Here is a 14,657-nt window from a genome sequence, read left to right on the forward strand (position 1 = left end):
GGTAGCGGGGTGACTCAATGATGCACTATTCAGATATTGAGGATGCGGAGTTAACACGGAGGTGGCATGAATCGGGGCTTAGTGCTGCGACAGACAGTACGCTGGCATTGGTGCAGCAATGTATTTTGTCGTACAAACCTATCCCAATAACAAGCCCGAAAGGTATGTCTAGGCTCATGGTTAAAGAGGGACGTTTTTCTCTATATACGCAGCTATTGGTAGCATATTGTCGCTGCATACGGCCACACGAGGTACTTCAACACCAGATAAATACCACGGCCATATGTCTCTCAAAGAATGAGAATGGTATTGCTATGATATTATTACTCACATCTGGTCTGTAACCCAGAAGCATGCAATGTGCAGTGTTCTGAGGTGTCCACAAAGAACGAGCCCTTGTGATGATCCCTGCACGTACTAGCTTGACTTTCGCGTGAGCTTTGGCTTTCGCGACTTTCGTAGACATTAACTCCAAACATTCGGCAACACCACCCCCACGCCTCTACAGCACCTTCATGGCCTTTGGTTAGCTGATTTCCAATCCGCGCACCGCAGCGCAACCATGGCCCCCATCCAATCTCCCGAGTTCGACCTTGGCAAGTGCCTCAAAGGCGAGCAGCAGCTTGTGTATGTTTACCTTGATTGGGCGCAAGACAGTACCTAACACTATCAGAACCTGGGATATCGCATATCGCGCCCTTTGCGACCCCGAAACCGCGTCCAAAAGCGAAGCCCTACGCGCCTTCCTCACCTCCAACGAGAACAGAGATATCCTAAGCCATCCATGGAAGCCCTTCCCCGACCCATCGTCGCAAGAGAAGAGCAAGTTCGAAACCAACACAGCGCCTATCAAGGTTACACCTGCTCAGAGCGAACACTATGATGTAGCAGAAATAAAGGAAGACAGCCTGTGGTTGTCTAAAGAGGCGCAAATATCAGAATATGCAGCGTTGCAGTTGGTTGTCCAAGAGTGGCAGGGCAGGCCGACCGCACAGCTACTGAGTGGGCTGACTGAAGAGGAGGCCCTCAGCGTACAGGAAGCCGCTGGTATGGCGAATTTAGGAGCCTCGACTTTCGTCCCAAACTCGTCCATCCTGGCTTCACCGCTCGCTTCCAGGACCGCGCATCTCGATGCAAAGGATCAACGCCGCCTCCATATCCTCGACGTCTACCATTCGACATGCGCTTCCATCATACGAATTAGCCAGCTTCTCGTTTCATGGGGCTGCGCATCCAACTTGCGCAGCCAGACCATCTACGGCAACGATTACCTGAGCATCGGCGCCGGTTGGATTGAAGAGCTTGGACAGACCATCGCAGCCGCACAAGACGGACCCACAGGTGGAAAGGCACTGGATGAGTGCTTAAAGGCATTCTCCAAGAGGTGCGATTCCTTGGACGCTGGTTATGGCTGGAACGTCGACGATTCGATACTGGAAGCTGCGTCGGAGAAATGGGTTGTTGCACAAACCACAGAGATGCTGCACATTCTGCATCTAGCCCTGGTGCACGCAGACTTGGTTGTCAAGGACTTCCTTCCCGCGGCTACCATCGAGGACTGGCTCAAAGCCTTCAGTTTCCGCGGCTTCTTCCGCGAGTTCCCTGCAGTCACAGCTCGCCAGGAGCCTCTTATTCCGGTTATACAACTGCTGACCTCCCTCATGTCTCTGACTATCTTGAAGGTAGACAAGATCATGGACGATCTCGAATCCGGCGACTGCAATACTTGGGCCTCCTCATCGTACATTCTCAACACCACTGTTGTAGAGAGCATTACCACTATTTTTGGAGAAGCCAAGTTGTTGGGTGCTAGCCCGGCTACACCCCCTACGTTCGCCTGGGCTATCCTTACCTGGAAGCTTACAAGTCGTGCGAGCTACGAGGAACAAGAACGCGACCGTCTCATTGAATCGTCAAACAATCCAGAAAATCAAGAACCTCAAATTTCGCCACTTGAGGAGGCTGCTTTGGTCGTTGCTAGACTTGAAACACATGAGCTCTTCGACGGTAAGATGCCTTATGAGGAGCTCGCCAACATCAGTTCAGCAGTAGGTGTGCTAGCTATCATCAACCAGCTAGTCGAGACTAGTCTGCCTGCATTCGGAACCCCCATCGATCAAATATCACAGGATAGGATTCGTCTGCTGTTCCTCCAGCTCATCCGCGCTGCTGTCGGCAGTGACATTGTCGCATATAGTCCAGACTTGATAGTAACGACATACACTATTCTGACTGGCGACAACTCTTTCCGGAAATGGGAAAATGGGGACATATCTCGCCATGCCGATCCGATCGTGGCGTATTTCTTGGAAGATGAATACGTCCTGCGACCACTGCTGCTCAATGAAGCTCGCCTACGCTACCCCTACGAGATGACACCTTTCCTGAAGTTCTGTAGCGCATTAACCCGTGGCGACAAGACGATGCAGAACGGCTTGCCTACATTCATTGAAAAGCTTGGGAACCACAACCGGCTCATGCAACAATTACCGGAAGGATTCAGGGACTACGCCTTGACGCGCGAGGAGGAGAACGCCAACTGGGTCGAACTTACAGGCAACCTTCCGCTCTTCTCGTCTGGAGTATCTTCGAGCTTCCGCGGACAACGTCGATTGTTGACCTCCGGCACATCGACACAGTCTGACGGGCTATCTGGAATACCGGCTGGCACCGAAGGAATTATCGTTGATGACAATGCGCAGCCATACGTGGCGGTATGGCATCATCAACACTCTACATTGTCATACCTAGTTGAACTTCTCTCAACCTACCCTGTGGGGAGCAGCAAGGTCGAGACCGCCACGCAGCAGCCCGCACCTCGCGAAAGTGTCATCGAAATCATCGGGCTCTTCGCTGATCTGATGCATTCTTCCTTACATGCATCTGAGGGCATCTGTTCAACCGAGCTCTTGGAGGCGATTGGTATCGGTGCCGAAGGCAGCCAGGATACCGTCAACCTTGTGCTCGCCATCTTCGAAGAAGAGCTGCTGCACCTCTGTCAAGAGCCAAGCAACGAGGCGTCCTTGGAGCTATTGGTCAACTGCACTCATTTCTTGGAGGCTTTGATCATTGTTTCTCCACACAGGGTATGGCCTTGGCTCGCTAGGAGTAGACTGCTTGAAGGCGACGGAAATGGCAGCTTAGCGACTATCCTCATTGGCACTGAAATGGTTCTTGGACGATATGATTTCCTCATAGGATGTATCCGACTCTACAAGGGGCTCGTCAAAGATGCCGTCGAGCGATCAGTATCCCGCAAAGTCCCAACGAAAGCCCTCAGTCGCTTCAACGCTGCTGCGCCTTTAGAAAGCGGAACGTCAGATAAGATCATGAGTACAATCCTCTTCACCTTCGGTCGAACCCTTGCCAGCATATATGAGAGCTCGCTGAACTGGAAGTATTCTCACCCCAACCATCGTCCCGAGATCAACATCGCTATCTGCGAAGTTTTCACGACGATACTACACCTTGCGTACAGCGTGGACGACGAACCGAAGCTATCCGCTAAGCTCGCCAAATCCATCGCACCCATCGCCGAGTACATCACCCAGCTTTACCTCACGCGATCAGGCGCAGATCTTCCGACGAATCCGCTGATGACCTCTCTGATCACTGGCGTCAGACCCAGTGACATCACGTTGCTCACGACTTCGAGTGCGTTGTGGATGCAGCAGACGCGGACTACTCTGGCTTTCGCTGACGTACTCGTTCGGGTTGCCGTACTATTGAACAAACCCTGGACGCACTTGGAGCAGCAGCTTTTCAAGGCTACCCCATTACTAGCACGGCTGTACGCAACTAGTGACAAATGGAAGTCGCAAGTCGTACAACTGTTGGAAGCTCTTGTTCGTGGCGCTGTCCGTATCGCCGGACAAGAAGACTCAGCAATGGCGGACGGAGACCCAAAACAGTCTGTCCGAAAACAGATTGAGCAGCAAGAACCTCCTTCACTACTCGGTCACCTCGGACCACGAACTGCGAAGAACTTCCTGAGTGTACTTTCGCAACTCGATGAGCCGTTACGAATAGTCGACATTCAGACTAACGCCTGGAACTTGCTTTCAGCTGTAGTGACATGCAAACAGCAGTGGTTCTCCTTGTATCTGCTCACCGGTAGCACGCCTCGCGAGTCTATTCGTTCCAAGAAAGATGCTACTCACGACTCACGTAATAAAGCGCTACTTACGCGAGCGCTCGATGCGCTTTCCAACACGGCTCTACCAGACCAAGATACGACTGGCCTCTCATGGCCTCTATACATCGCCATGCTTGAGTTTGTTTCGTCAGCGCAAAACAACTGGTCATGGGCAATGGGTGACCTACGGCAACGCAAAGACTTGATCCAGAAGTTGCTCGCCTTCATGAAGTGGATGGTCAAGCAGCCCAAACAACCAAGAATGAGCAACAACAGCGAAACACTCGAACGCTCATTCCAAAACAGGTTTGCATCATTGGCCTGTGAAGTCATCGCCATGTATCTCCACAGCTCGCGACAAGTGGGCGACATCACCGTGCTCAAGGATGTTGTACCAAGTCTAACGTACCTTGAAGACACTGCTTTGGATCTACCATCCTACAGTACGTCTTTGCATGGCTATCTCAAGCAGAACCTAGAGAAACAGTACCCTGGCGTCACTTTAGGGAACGTCAAGCGAACCACACTGTACCCGGAGACCTTTGGGCGGGCGTTCTTCTACGACATCGACCTTGCCCAGCGGCTCTTAGGCTTCAACAGCAAGTGGGCCGGCCCTAGAGAAGGTACGGGCTTCGCAACTGAGGTTGAGAAGGCCAATTACAACCTTGGACTGGTTGAGTCTCAAGTCCTGCTGCTTCAAGGTTGGAAGCTGCTGGCTCTGGAATTGAGCCAAGTCGTAGCAAAGGATGAGCGAATAGTCAAGGTACTGGTTGGGGTCATCCAGAAGTGCATGGTCGCCAATGAACAGTCGAATCTCCCGGAAGCGTTGTTTGGCCAGCTCATGGTTTTGCGGGCAGATCTAGCATTTGCACTGCTGAAGAAGCTGGTTGAGGCAAAGGTACGAACGACCGAGGCACGCCAGCTGCTCGCCCCAGTGTGGAACGCTATCCGCACCTCCACGCCGGACTTCGAGAATGTTTTTTCGACCGACGCTGTGCACTACTACCGGTCCTTGCTACGAATCCTCTACCTTGCCCTTCACTTCCACCTCATCGACGACACGGATACATCGAACGAAGCAACTCTCCGCTCCTCCTTCCGCGGCACAATGCCCACAAGCCATAACACGTACGCCGAACCCATCTCTACCCAACTTCTCGAGATTCTTTCCGATACGGTTGCAAAGGGCTTCCGCAGCCTCGCTACACAGCTTCACGCTGAACCTGCATCCGTCTCGCCATCAGATTTCGCCCTCCTCACTGCGCTCCTCCAGCGCATCATTGCGATACCAGAGATGTCAAAGTGGCAACAACAAGCCGCTCTCCTCTTCGCCAACAGCAACACCGTGCGCTACGCTACTAGCCTCTTCTCATGGGCTGACCGCCTGACGATATCCCACAACGGCATCGACGACCCCATCTACGGCGAGCTCAGCGTACTATTCCTGCTCTCCTTGTCAAGCATTCAGGCCCTGGCGGAAACCATGGCCGTGGAAGGTATACTCAGCCAACTCAACACTGCAAACATCATGAACTACTACCGCCGCGTCAACGGCATGGGTCCGTTCGACAACCCAGCACGCATGTACAGTATCTGGACAAAAGGCATCCTGCCACTTTGCCTCAACCTCCTGCTTTCAGTCGGCCCGCCTATCGCAGCGGAGATCTCATCCTTCTTGAACCAATTCCCAGAACAGCTTGCTCGTTCGGCTCTGAGCATAAATTCGAACCCTTCGTCCCGTACTTCGGCTACGAAGATTACGCTTACCGCCGCCTCGGAAGTACATTCTTTGGCGCTCATCTCTAGTATCCTGGAGAATGTCCGCAAGCAAGGTCCCAAACTGGGTATCCAGGCCAATGATGTCGCACTCCTAGACTGGGATAAGGAGAACATCAAAGAGGACGTGGAGAGCTGGTTGGGTCGTAAGAGCGCGTTGCGTGAGCGCATTGTAGCAGTCGATGAGCGGGAGTTGGAGATGCTGAGTAGCAGAAAAGGACAGGGCGAGGATGCACTGAGTGAGCTTGAGAAGAGGGTTTTGAGTGAGTTGGAAGATGCGGGACGATGTCTGGGTGTGGGCAATGGGAATGGAAATGGAAATGGAAATGGGAAGAAATAGACGAATGCGGGGTGGTGATGGGTGCTAGGATGATATTTGAAAAGCGCTGGAGTTTAGGAGCGTTTTTGGCTTAGTTGCGAGTTGTTATGTTCCTTCGATGCATGGACGTTAGATCTTGTGGGTGGTAGTGTACTTCTAATGCTACTTTCTTGACTTATGTTTACTTGGTAGTATGATTCACGGGTTTGTTAGGACTGGAGTGTCGGCATAGTGTTATTTCCATCTCCATTTCATCCCATCTCCCATTCTTTGCCCCGTAGATATATCAATACTGTCCCAATCAGGCAAGTTGTCCCAAAAGATGTAGATGACCGCAGTCTTCACAATCCTCCTACTATTCACGTCGTCTGGACTTATCATGGATCTTGCAAGCTGGTTGCTATGTTGTCTCGGATAGGTAGATTTAAAAAGAAGGTGTACATTGCAGCAACTTTTACAAACCATCCAACGCGCTGTAGAAGTGAAGAGTGACATTTGCAGGCTTCATAGTCACAGAATTGGGCAAGCGTACAGTTGACCATATATGTCGATTTAAGACTAGTAGTAAATACCACGGTGGTTCATAATTCATCCCGCTGGTACGCCGGAGATAGTATGCCCTTCTACACACACCATGCTCATACCAAACATACCACGCTGAACAGATTTTGCTAATATGCTTAACCGCATCCGGGTTCTTTAGCCTACATGCTGTGACACTGCGGGCAAACCGCATACCTATGGTATTCCTACGCATCCACCGTAGACCAGCCGGATCCCACGTCGGTAAGTTGAGGGGTAACGCCGCCAGCTAAGTCGACAAAACCGTTGTCTTCGTTGTCAGGCTCAGTGTCAGACTCAGTATCGATATCACTGTGGATGTCAGAGTCGACATGGTATTCAACGATCTGCTGCGCATTGTGCCTCTCGCAGAGCGCCTTGGTGTAAGTTTTGATATCCTCTTGAAGCGAGTTGGCTGGAGAGACCAGGCGGTGGTGCTGTTTGGTTGATTGAAGGTGCTGATAGTGGCCTGATGAGGAAGGATCTGTTTCCATGTCTGTGGGTGAGTCCTCCGTAGTTTTGTGTTCAGGATTCTCTACTTGCGTATGAGTTTCGTCGAGAGTCTTCGGGTCGATCTCCCACCCTCGCACGATGAGGTAGAGCTCCTTGATCAGCTCATAGGCATGAACTACGTTTAGAGGCTTTGAGATGCGCACGATGAAGAATTGGACCAGCATGCTGACACCTAAGAGCAGCATAGCGAGGCCAAAAGGACTGTCGTAAGGGAGAGCCCTTGGGTATACCATGAACAGGTAACGTAGCAGGCCCATGACAAGGGAGGTGATTGCGGACGTGAATGCGTACATGTGCTCCTTTCCCCACTTGCTGTGAGCTCCAGGGCTCCTCATACCAGCCTTGGTGGGTGTCGCGTGGGCGACGGCGGAGAGCATCATGAGAAGGCCCACGCAAATCAGAAGGCTTAGGAGGTACCGCGTCGCTGATAGAACTTTGTTGATGTTGGCGTAAAAGGCATGAAGTTCTTCAGACTGAAGTTTCAGTTTTGCGAGGGCTTCTGGTGAGATGCTGGCTTTGTCTGAAGGTACAGAAGTGAACGGGTAGAAAAGGCGACATGGCTGTGAGGATTCACAGCGTAGGGCGAAGCCAAAAGGCACTTTCGGGAGGAGTCGACGATAATAGCGTGGTTCCATAGTATCAGAGCTACCAGGAGCGTCCTCAGTGGGAGCAAAAGCGTTTGCAGTAGAAACAGCGCCCAAGAAACGAGCCCAAATCCGACCGGTCTGCTGTCGCATAAAGCCTAATGCTTTCTCGAGTGTACGACGAGAGCGATGACTGAAATCCGCCCAATACGTCAGCACTGCTTGTTGTGGAGTTGGGTCCTTAACCACCACCTGCGGAGTGTGCTGAAGCCTTCCGCAGTTTTCGAACGTCCAGTCCATGACCTGCATGCGTATGTTGGGGTACTGAAACCCAAGCCCAAGAAGCTCATAATCAGCCTTTTCAAGACCACGAACGAGACAGTTCTCGTGAGTATCCAGGAATCCACGGCCTAGCTGGCTAGAAAGGAGTTTATCCAAACGATCGTGTAGTATTTGTTCTGTATAGAGGGTGGTTGACTGCGCTCTGAACTCGTCTACCGCCCGGTCATATCGAACGTATATAAAGTTCGAGATGTTTATAAGTCCGATGCTTACAACTATGATAGCCGTACTGAGGTAAAAGACACAAGTCGCGAGGAGTAGAAGGCACGGACAGACGGTTCCGAGCTGAATAGGGTATGACGTCTTTGTCTTTATGAGCTTGGATCTGATGGATCGATTCTTCTGTTGTGACTGATCTCGAGCAGGCGTAATGCTGCACTCTGGTTGAGATGTCGTGCCGTCGAGAAGCACCGTGGTGGACGGCATCATAGCGTGCGCTGATTCTTGAGCGCCTTCGTAGGTAACTTCCATGTTGCAGGTACTGTAAATGTTGTGGTAATGCGGCTACGAGCCGAAGTCGCAGAATTTTGTCTCGAAGGTGTGTGATTGAGGGCTTGGCTGGGCCAATCGTGGGTTCCAGAGTAAGCGTGTGTGTGAAGAGGGTATTGGGGTACCACAGTTGAGGTCGTAAGGCACCAGGGACAGCACGTGCTCGATCAGGCGGCACCGGACTAAATCACGGTGAACCGCACGCAGATGATGGTGTGAAAGACGAGCCGTCAGTATTGATTTCAGGTCACTCGTAGTGAACAAATGTAGGAAATAGTGATGAAAGCTCGGTCATGTTCTCCTGCCTGGTGAAGACTGGAAGGTGCAATGTATTCCGCATGACGAAGGGCCCACTCACTGCACTGGAGCGGTCATAGCAAATTGACGCGACAAAACGTGACAACGTGTTCGGTGTATGTATGCTTTTGATTCAACAGGTCAGATAGCATGGCTTCAAGAGCTGACGACGGTAGACACGCATTGTGACTACTCACTACCTCTTCCTTTGTGTCCTTCTGCGTGGTGCTTGCCCAATGTCCTCCATGTCTATCGCACCTTCTACGTCTTCAGCTTTGATCTCACCAGCATCGGTAACCGCAGTCTCCGCCTTTACTATTTCCTCTTCGTCACCACCAGGTGCTTCTACTTTGACGACAGCTTCTTCTTTCTTGACTTTCGTCTTTTTGGCCACAACAGCTGATGGACACAAGCCTCTATCCGCCAGTTTACAATCACCACACTTCCTACCCACAGGTAAGCATATGGTTTGCCCAAAGCCCACAAGCAGATTGTTAATGTCATGCCACTTGTCTCTTGGTAGCCACGACTCCAGTGCTGCACGCGTCTGTTCTGGTTGCTGCGTCTTGTGCCAGCCCCATAGGTTGGTAATACGGTGGACGTGAACATCGACTCCGATGCCCTCAGTCTTGCCCCAAGCTGCGCTCAAGGTGAGGTAGCCCATCTTAGGTCCGACACCAGGTAGCGACACCAGTCCTTCAATGGTATCTGGTATGTCCGAGTTCCACTTGTCTCTCAATATCTCTGCGGTTTGCTTGATGTACTTGGTCTTGAGGTTGTGGAAACCCACTTTGTTGATGAAAGCGTTCAGTGCAGGGGGTTCTAGTGCGAGGACAGATTCGAGATTGAAACCCTAGATCATGTTAGCTATGAATAGACATAAGCCTTGGGATCAACGTACTCCAGGCATCTTCTCCTGCATGCCTCGCATGACAGGTGCTGTGACGGTGTCTTTCGTCTGACTGCTCAGCATCAAGGCTATGAGTGTCTGAAACCGTCGGTCTCGAGGTGACCTGTTTTTCTCCGCCAGACTCTCGCATCCCATAGTATCTACGGGTGCAATGTTCTCATTCCTCATCTCTCTTGTCAGAGTGTATATCTCCTCCCAATTCGCAGGCGGCTCAACCTTCACAGTTCCATCGCTGCCCTTCGTCTTCTTCGCAGGTGCACGACGCGCTTTCTTGACCTTTTCGACTTTCTTCGGCGATGCGATTGCGGCGATTGTTGTCTCCTCTGTCTCTTGCTTTACGACGATCGGCTTTTCCTGGCCCCTTTTCCTCTTCAAGGGCATCTGTCGCGCCTCTCCATCTGAAGCTGAATCCGCCGGTGCCGAACTCAGCTCTGAACTTGACCCAGCGTTCTCTTCGTCATCTGTCTCTCGTCTGGTCGGGTTTGGCGCATTGGTCGCGCTTCGTGTCTGGCGTAACGCTCGTTGTGTGCGACTCGCGGCGACGATACGGGACGTGTCGCGGGACACTCGTGAAGTCCGCATTGGAACGTTAATTGAACGATAGGAAATAGTATAGAACAAGTGAGTGACGTTTGGGAAACGCTCGCGCACAGAAGGGCGACGCACAATGATGACGACGACGAAGACGCGACGCAGCAAGCAGCCAATGAGCACGCATTGATTTCAGGGGTCTGACGCGACGGCACGTGAACCACAGCTCTCACAATGACGTCAGAAAGGTCGGGATCAGAATTTCGATTGAAAATACAGTTGCTGCAATCCACGCCTTCGCAACTTACCTGATTAGGAAATTCGTCATCTGAAGTAACGTGAGACACCTGGTGAGAATGACAACTCCACTTTCTCCTGAGTCAGACCATGCGTATTGCAGTGATGGCCGTCATTTCCACGATACTGTCTGCCCATGGTCAACTTCAACCACGATGCTAGGTTAGACCAAAATTATCGATTATCGCTCTCTAGTGAAGTACTCGCTTTCGTTTAACACCCCACGATGTTCTTGCAGCCCCAAAGATTTGGAGTAGCTAGGATTTCATCTAATCAAAAAACCGTCTACATGTCAGTTAAGATGCATAAGCAATGGGTTGCGCCGAACGGATGGCTCGTGCGGAATGCAAGCTAATTTGGTTCGTGCGGAGACGTCACGACTTCTTAGAGCTACACCAGCCGCGGTTTACACCTACTGTCACCCGTGAATTGAACCTCTGCCCAATACAAATTTTTACACGATAGGCCATCTGAATACATTACGCGCTTACGACCAATACTCGCCCACACCACACTGCTGAAAATGCTACGCGAGCAAATGAAAGAGGTGGACCTTCTTATTCTGGGCGCTGGCTGGACGTCCACTTTCTTGATCCCCCAATTGGAGGATACCAACATAACCTATGCGGCAACCACGACCAGTGGGAGAGATGGCACGATACCGTTCAAGTTCGACCCCGATTCTGGCGATGCGGAGCCATACAAGCGTCTCCCTGCGGCGCAAACCGTACTGATCACGTTCCCGCTGGTTGGACACACGCAGTCAAAGACCATTGTCGGCCTTTACCGCTCAGTGCATGGGGCGAAGAACAACTGGGTGCAGCTAGGCTCAACAGGTATCTTCAACAAGGTACCTGATGACTGGAGTACTGATGATGCGCCGTACGATAAGGAAGACAAGCGTGCTATTGCGGAAGACGAACTACTCTCGCTTCACGGCTGTGTGCTGAATCTATCGGGTCTATACGGAGGCGAGCGCGTGCCTGCTAGATGGCTCCCCCGCATCGTTCAATCGAAAGATGATGTGCGGAAGCGAGGTGCTGTACATTTCATCCACGGAGAAGATGTCGCAAGAGCCATAATCGCAACTCATCAGAAGTTTACTCCGGGCAAACGATGGATCATTGCTGACTTGCGTGTCTACGACTGGTACGATCTCATCATGAGCTTTAGCGCTACGACGGAGTCGTCCATGACTAAAGAAGAGCTGGAGACTCGTCAGGAGTTCGCCAAGTGGGTGGGGGAGCTCATGGAGGAGAACGGAATCCGTGCTTTGCCGCGGGATATGGGTGCCTTAGGCCGAAAGCTAGACTCTAGGGGGTTCTGGTACCATCATGGGCTCTGGCCTCGACACAAGCGGCTAGCATAGTGAGTCGAGTTCCCAAGAAAATAAACGTTAGAGTCATATATCCGCGATGCTCATCAGATCGCGAATTTTTCGATTGGTTTGACATCGCAGTCACGTTATTCGGAGAGGCTCAACTCTGGTACAGCCGACAATGTACCAGAGTTCGTTGGATAGCCTCAGTGCTCTCCATGGGTATCAGCACAATCGTATGGCGAAGGGAAGTCTCCTTGGCCCATACATAGCATCATCCGTAAAACGTCGCCCCGAATGAACCAGAGTTACAGTATATCCAAATTCCCCGTCTTTTCATCTCTCTGCTACAAAAGGTTCTCTATTCTTTTCTTCTCAGTTCAGATCACACCCCGTTCACCATCCCCAGTCTTGCAGGTATCTTCAACAGCCCAGTTTCCATCCCAGACATACCATCTCAACACCATTCACCCACACAACACCAACTCCCCTCTATTCCACCAACATGTTCTCTTCCACCATCCCCACAAGCCAGGGCGGCATGCGCCAACGCATCAATATCACTGGCCTAAGGCACAGCTCCTACCAAAAACAAGCGAGCATACCACAACTCCCTTCTCGTCAGTTCATGGGCGTATCACAGTCGCCCATCCAAACTAGCTTCGGAGCTTATGGTGGGTTTCCTTCTCCGGGTGTATCGCAACCATTCTGCCCTTCTCCTTATCCCGGCGTCGCTGCTAGTACTCGCTTTTCTACTGGTAACGTCCCATACCAGCAACAATTTTTCCCTCAAACTCAACCCTATAGGGGTCAGTATAGCCTGGATGCCTTCACGCCACCAGTGCAGAGCCATTTTATGGCTAAAAATGCTGTGAGTACTTTCGCGCCGCCTCGTCGGCAGGTACAACAGCAGCAGGTACAGCAACAACAGCAACAACAACAACAGCAGCAGCAACAACAACAAAGAGATCTCGTTGTTACTGCATGCAGCGGTGAGTATGTCGATCTCATTGGAGATGACGAAGAAGAGGTGCAAACAACACTACCAGTAGCCCCAAACGTCCCCGTCTCCGCCGCCCAAAAATCGGCTCTCTCTACCCCTGATTGCATTTCCTCCCCTGAGGCAGTCAAACACCTCAGCGAACGGGTCAGTCACTTAAAGCTAACCATCCACGAGCGCTTCTACCCTTGCGCTTTCCGCCTGCTCCGCAGTTTCAATTACCTGGACATAAAGCGGCGACGTAAGTACTGCGCTTTATTCTGGCCTTCGAACGAAGCCGCTCGTGAAGATATGCTCGAGATGGCCAAACTCTCTCCGGAGTTTTCAGTCATATATACCTACCGGATGGCATGGCACTCGAGGGAGACGAAATCCAAAAAGGACGAGGACCCTGAATTCGTGAAGAAGAGAATCTCGGATGAGCGCGCTGAGCTCCAAAGAACCTGCAAGCTAGCCTTGCAAGATAGGATAAGTGAGGAGGGATTGAGCCAACTCCACCAAACGCTCACCACTACCAAGGGAAAGAAGAGAGGGGCTGCCTTGGCAGCACAAAAAGAAGAGTATAGAGAGGAAAATGAAAGAGTACAGGGAGAGAAGCGAGAGAGATGGGCAAAGTTAGACGCCAAGCTGAAACCAAAGCAAACCTCAAATGCGCTTGCTGGAGACAAGAGAAAGAGGATTGACGAGGAGCCCGGCCCTGCTTCTGCCCCCAAGAAAAGAGGAAGACCCAAGAAGGTTAGGCCTGTAGAGGAAGAAGGGGTTGTGAAGGAGAAGAAGAAGAAGAAGCGTGGGAGGCCTCGGAAGGTGGTTCAGGTTCAGGAACCGATTCCTGACTACACCGATGAGGCGGGGGATGATGGGTCGTTGGCAGCAGCGCTTGTTGCTGGCTTGTCTGGGGATGCCGTTGAGTTGGATGAGGCTGATGCGGCGTTGGCAGCACAACTCATGGCTAGCTATGCCGCCGACGACGACGATGTCATCAATGCGGCAGCTACTGTGGAGCTCTCATGCCAACTACAAGGGCAAGAGAAGGAGAGCGGCGTTGCCGCAGCCATCGCTGACGACCTCCCGGCTGCCTGTTCGGAAGAGGCCCCAGCGACTGAGAATGCTGCAAGGGTAGACAGCCTGTTTCCAGAGCAAGCACAAGAGGGAGAGGGCTGTGCTGATCCAGCCGCCGATATCTACGACTTGGACTCCCTCTTTGGGGATGATCCTGTGGCTGCGCATGTGGAGGAGGGTTGTGTTGATGAAGCCATGGAGGATGGCGACGACAAGGACTCGTTACTCGACGACATTGATTCCACTGATAATGTGGAGATAGACAGGCTTCCTCAAGAGCAAGCCAATGAGGAGGCCACCGACCTCAGTGATCCACTGGCTGAGATTGTGGCGTTTGCTCTCACGGATGACGGTTCTTGGAGGGATGACAGTTTCCTTTTTGGGGATACTGGGAATGATATTGGTGAGAAGCTAGACAGCATACCTGACTTCTAGTCATGCATATGAAATATATAGTCTTAGAGAAGCAATGCATCTAATGCACCAATCCTTGAACTCCACGCTATGCGAATGTACTTGGAAAATG

At 51.7% G+C, this 14,657-nt stretch overlaps 5 protein-coding genes across 5 annotated transcripts; 3 read left to right on the forward strand and 2 right to left on the reverse strand.

The window, feature by feature from the left end:
* Positions 1-562: 562 nt before the first annotated feature.
* ALTATR162_LOCUS6753 (uncharacterized protein) lies at positions 563-6,251 on the forward strand (the record flags this gene model as incomplete). The annotated part of the gene is made up of 2 exons (XM_043314375.1): positions 563-627; positions 674-6,251. The coding sequence occupies 2 exons, from the start codon at positions 563-565 to the stop codon at positions 6,249-6,251; spliced, it is 5,643 nt and encodes a 1,880-aa protein (XP_043170310.1).
* A 728-nt stretch (positions 6,252-6,979) lies between these two features.
* Positions 6,980-8,701, reverse strand: ALTATR162_LOCUS6754 (uncharacterized protein; the record flags this gene model as incomplete). The annotated part of the gene is made up of 1 exon (XM_043314376.1): positions 6,980-8,701. One exon carries the CDS (start codon positions 8,699-8,701, stop codon positions 6,980-6,982), a length of 1,722 nt encoding a protein of 573 aa, XP_043170311.1.
* Positions 8,702-9,212: 511 nt separating this feature from the next.
* Positions 9,213-10,508, reverse strand: ALTATR162_LOCUS6755 (uncharacterized protein; the record flags this gene model as incomplete). The annotated part of the gene is made up of 2 exons (XM_043314377.1): positions 9,213-9,869; positions 9,918-10,508. The coding sequence occupies 2 exons, from the start codon at positions 10,506-10,508 to the stop codon at positions 9,213-9,215; spliced, it is 1,248 nt and encodes a 415-aa protein (XP_043170312.1).
* Positions 10,509-11,277: 769 nt separating this feature from the next.
* On the forward strand, positions 11,278-12,123 carry ALTATR162_LOCUS6756 (uncharacterized protein; the record flags this gene model as incomplete). The annotated part of the gene is made up of 1 exon (XM_043314378.1): positions 11,278-12,123. The coding sequence occupies one exon, from the start codon at positions 11,278-11,280 to the stop codon at positions 12,121-12,123; it is 846 nt and encodes a 281-aa protein (XP_043170313.1).
* A 454-nt stretch (positions 12,124-12,577) lies between these two features.
* On the forward strand, positions 12,578-14,566 carry ALTATR162_LOCUS6757 (uncharacterized protein; the record flags this gene model as incomplete). Its single annotated transcript, XM_043314379.1, has 1 exon — positions 12,578-14,566. One exon carries the CDS (start codon positions 12,578-12,580, stop codon positions 14,564-14,566), a length of 1,989 nt encoding a protein of 662 aa, XP_043170314.1.
* Positions 14,567-14,657: the final 91 nt, after the last annotated feature.

Source organism: Alternaria atra, assembly GCF_907166805.1.
Source record: "Alternaria atra isolate CS162 genome assembly, contig: 25, whole genome shotgun sequence".
Taxonomy (NCBI): domain Eukaryota; kingdom Fungi; phylum Ascomycota; class Dothideomycetes; order Pleosporales; family Pleosporaceae; genus Alternaria; species Alternaria atra.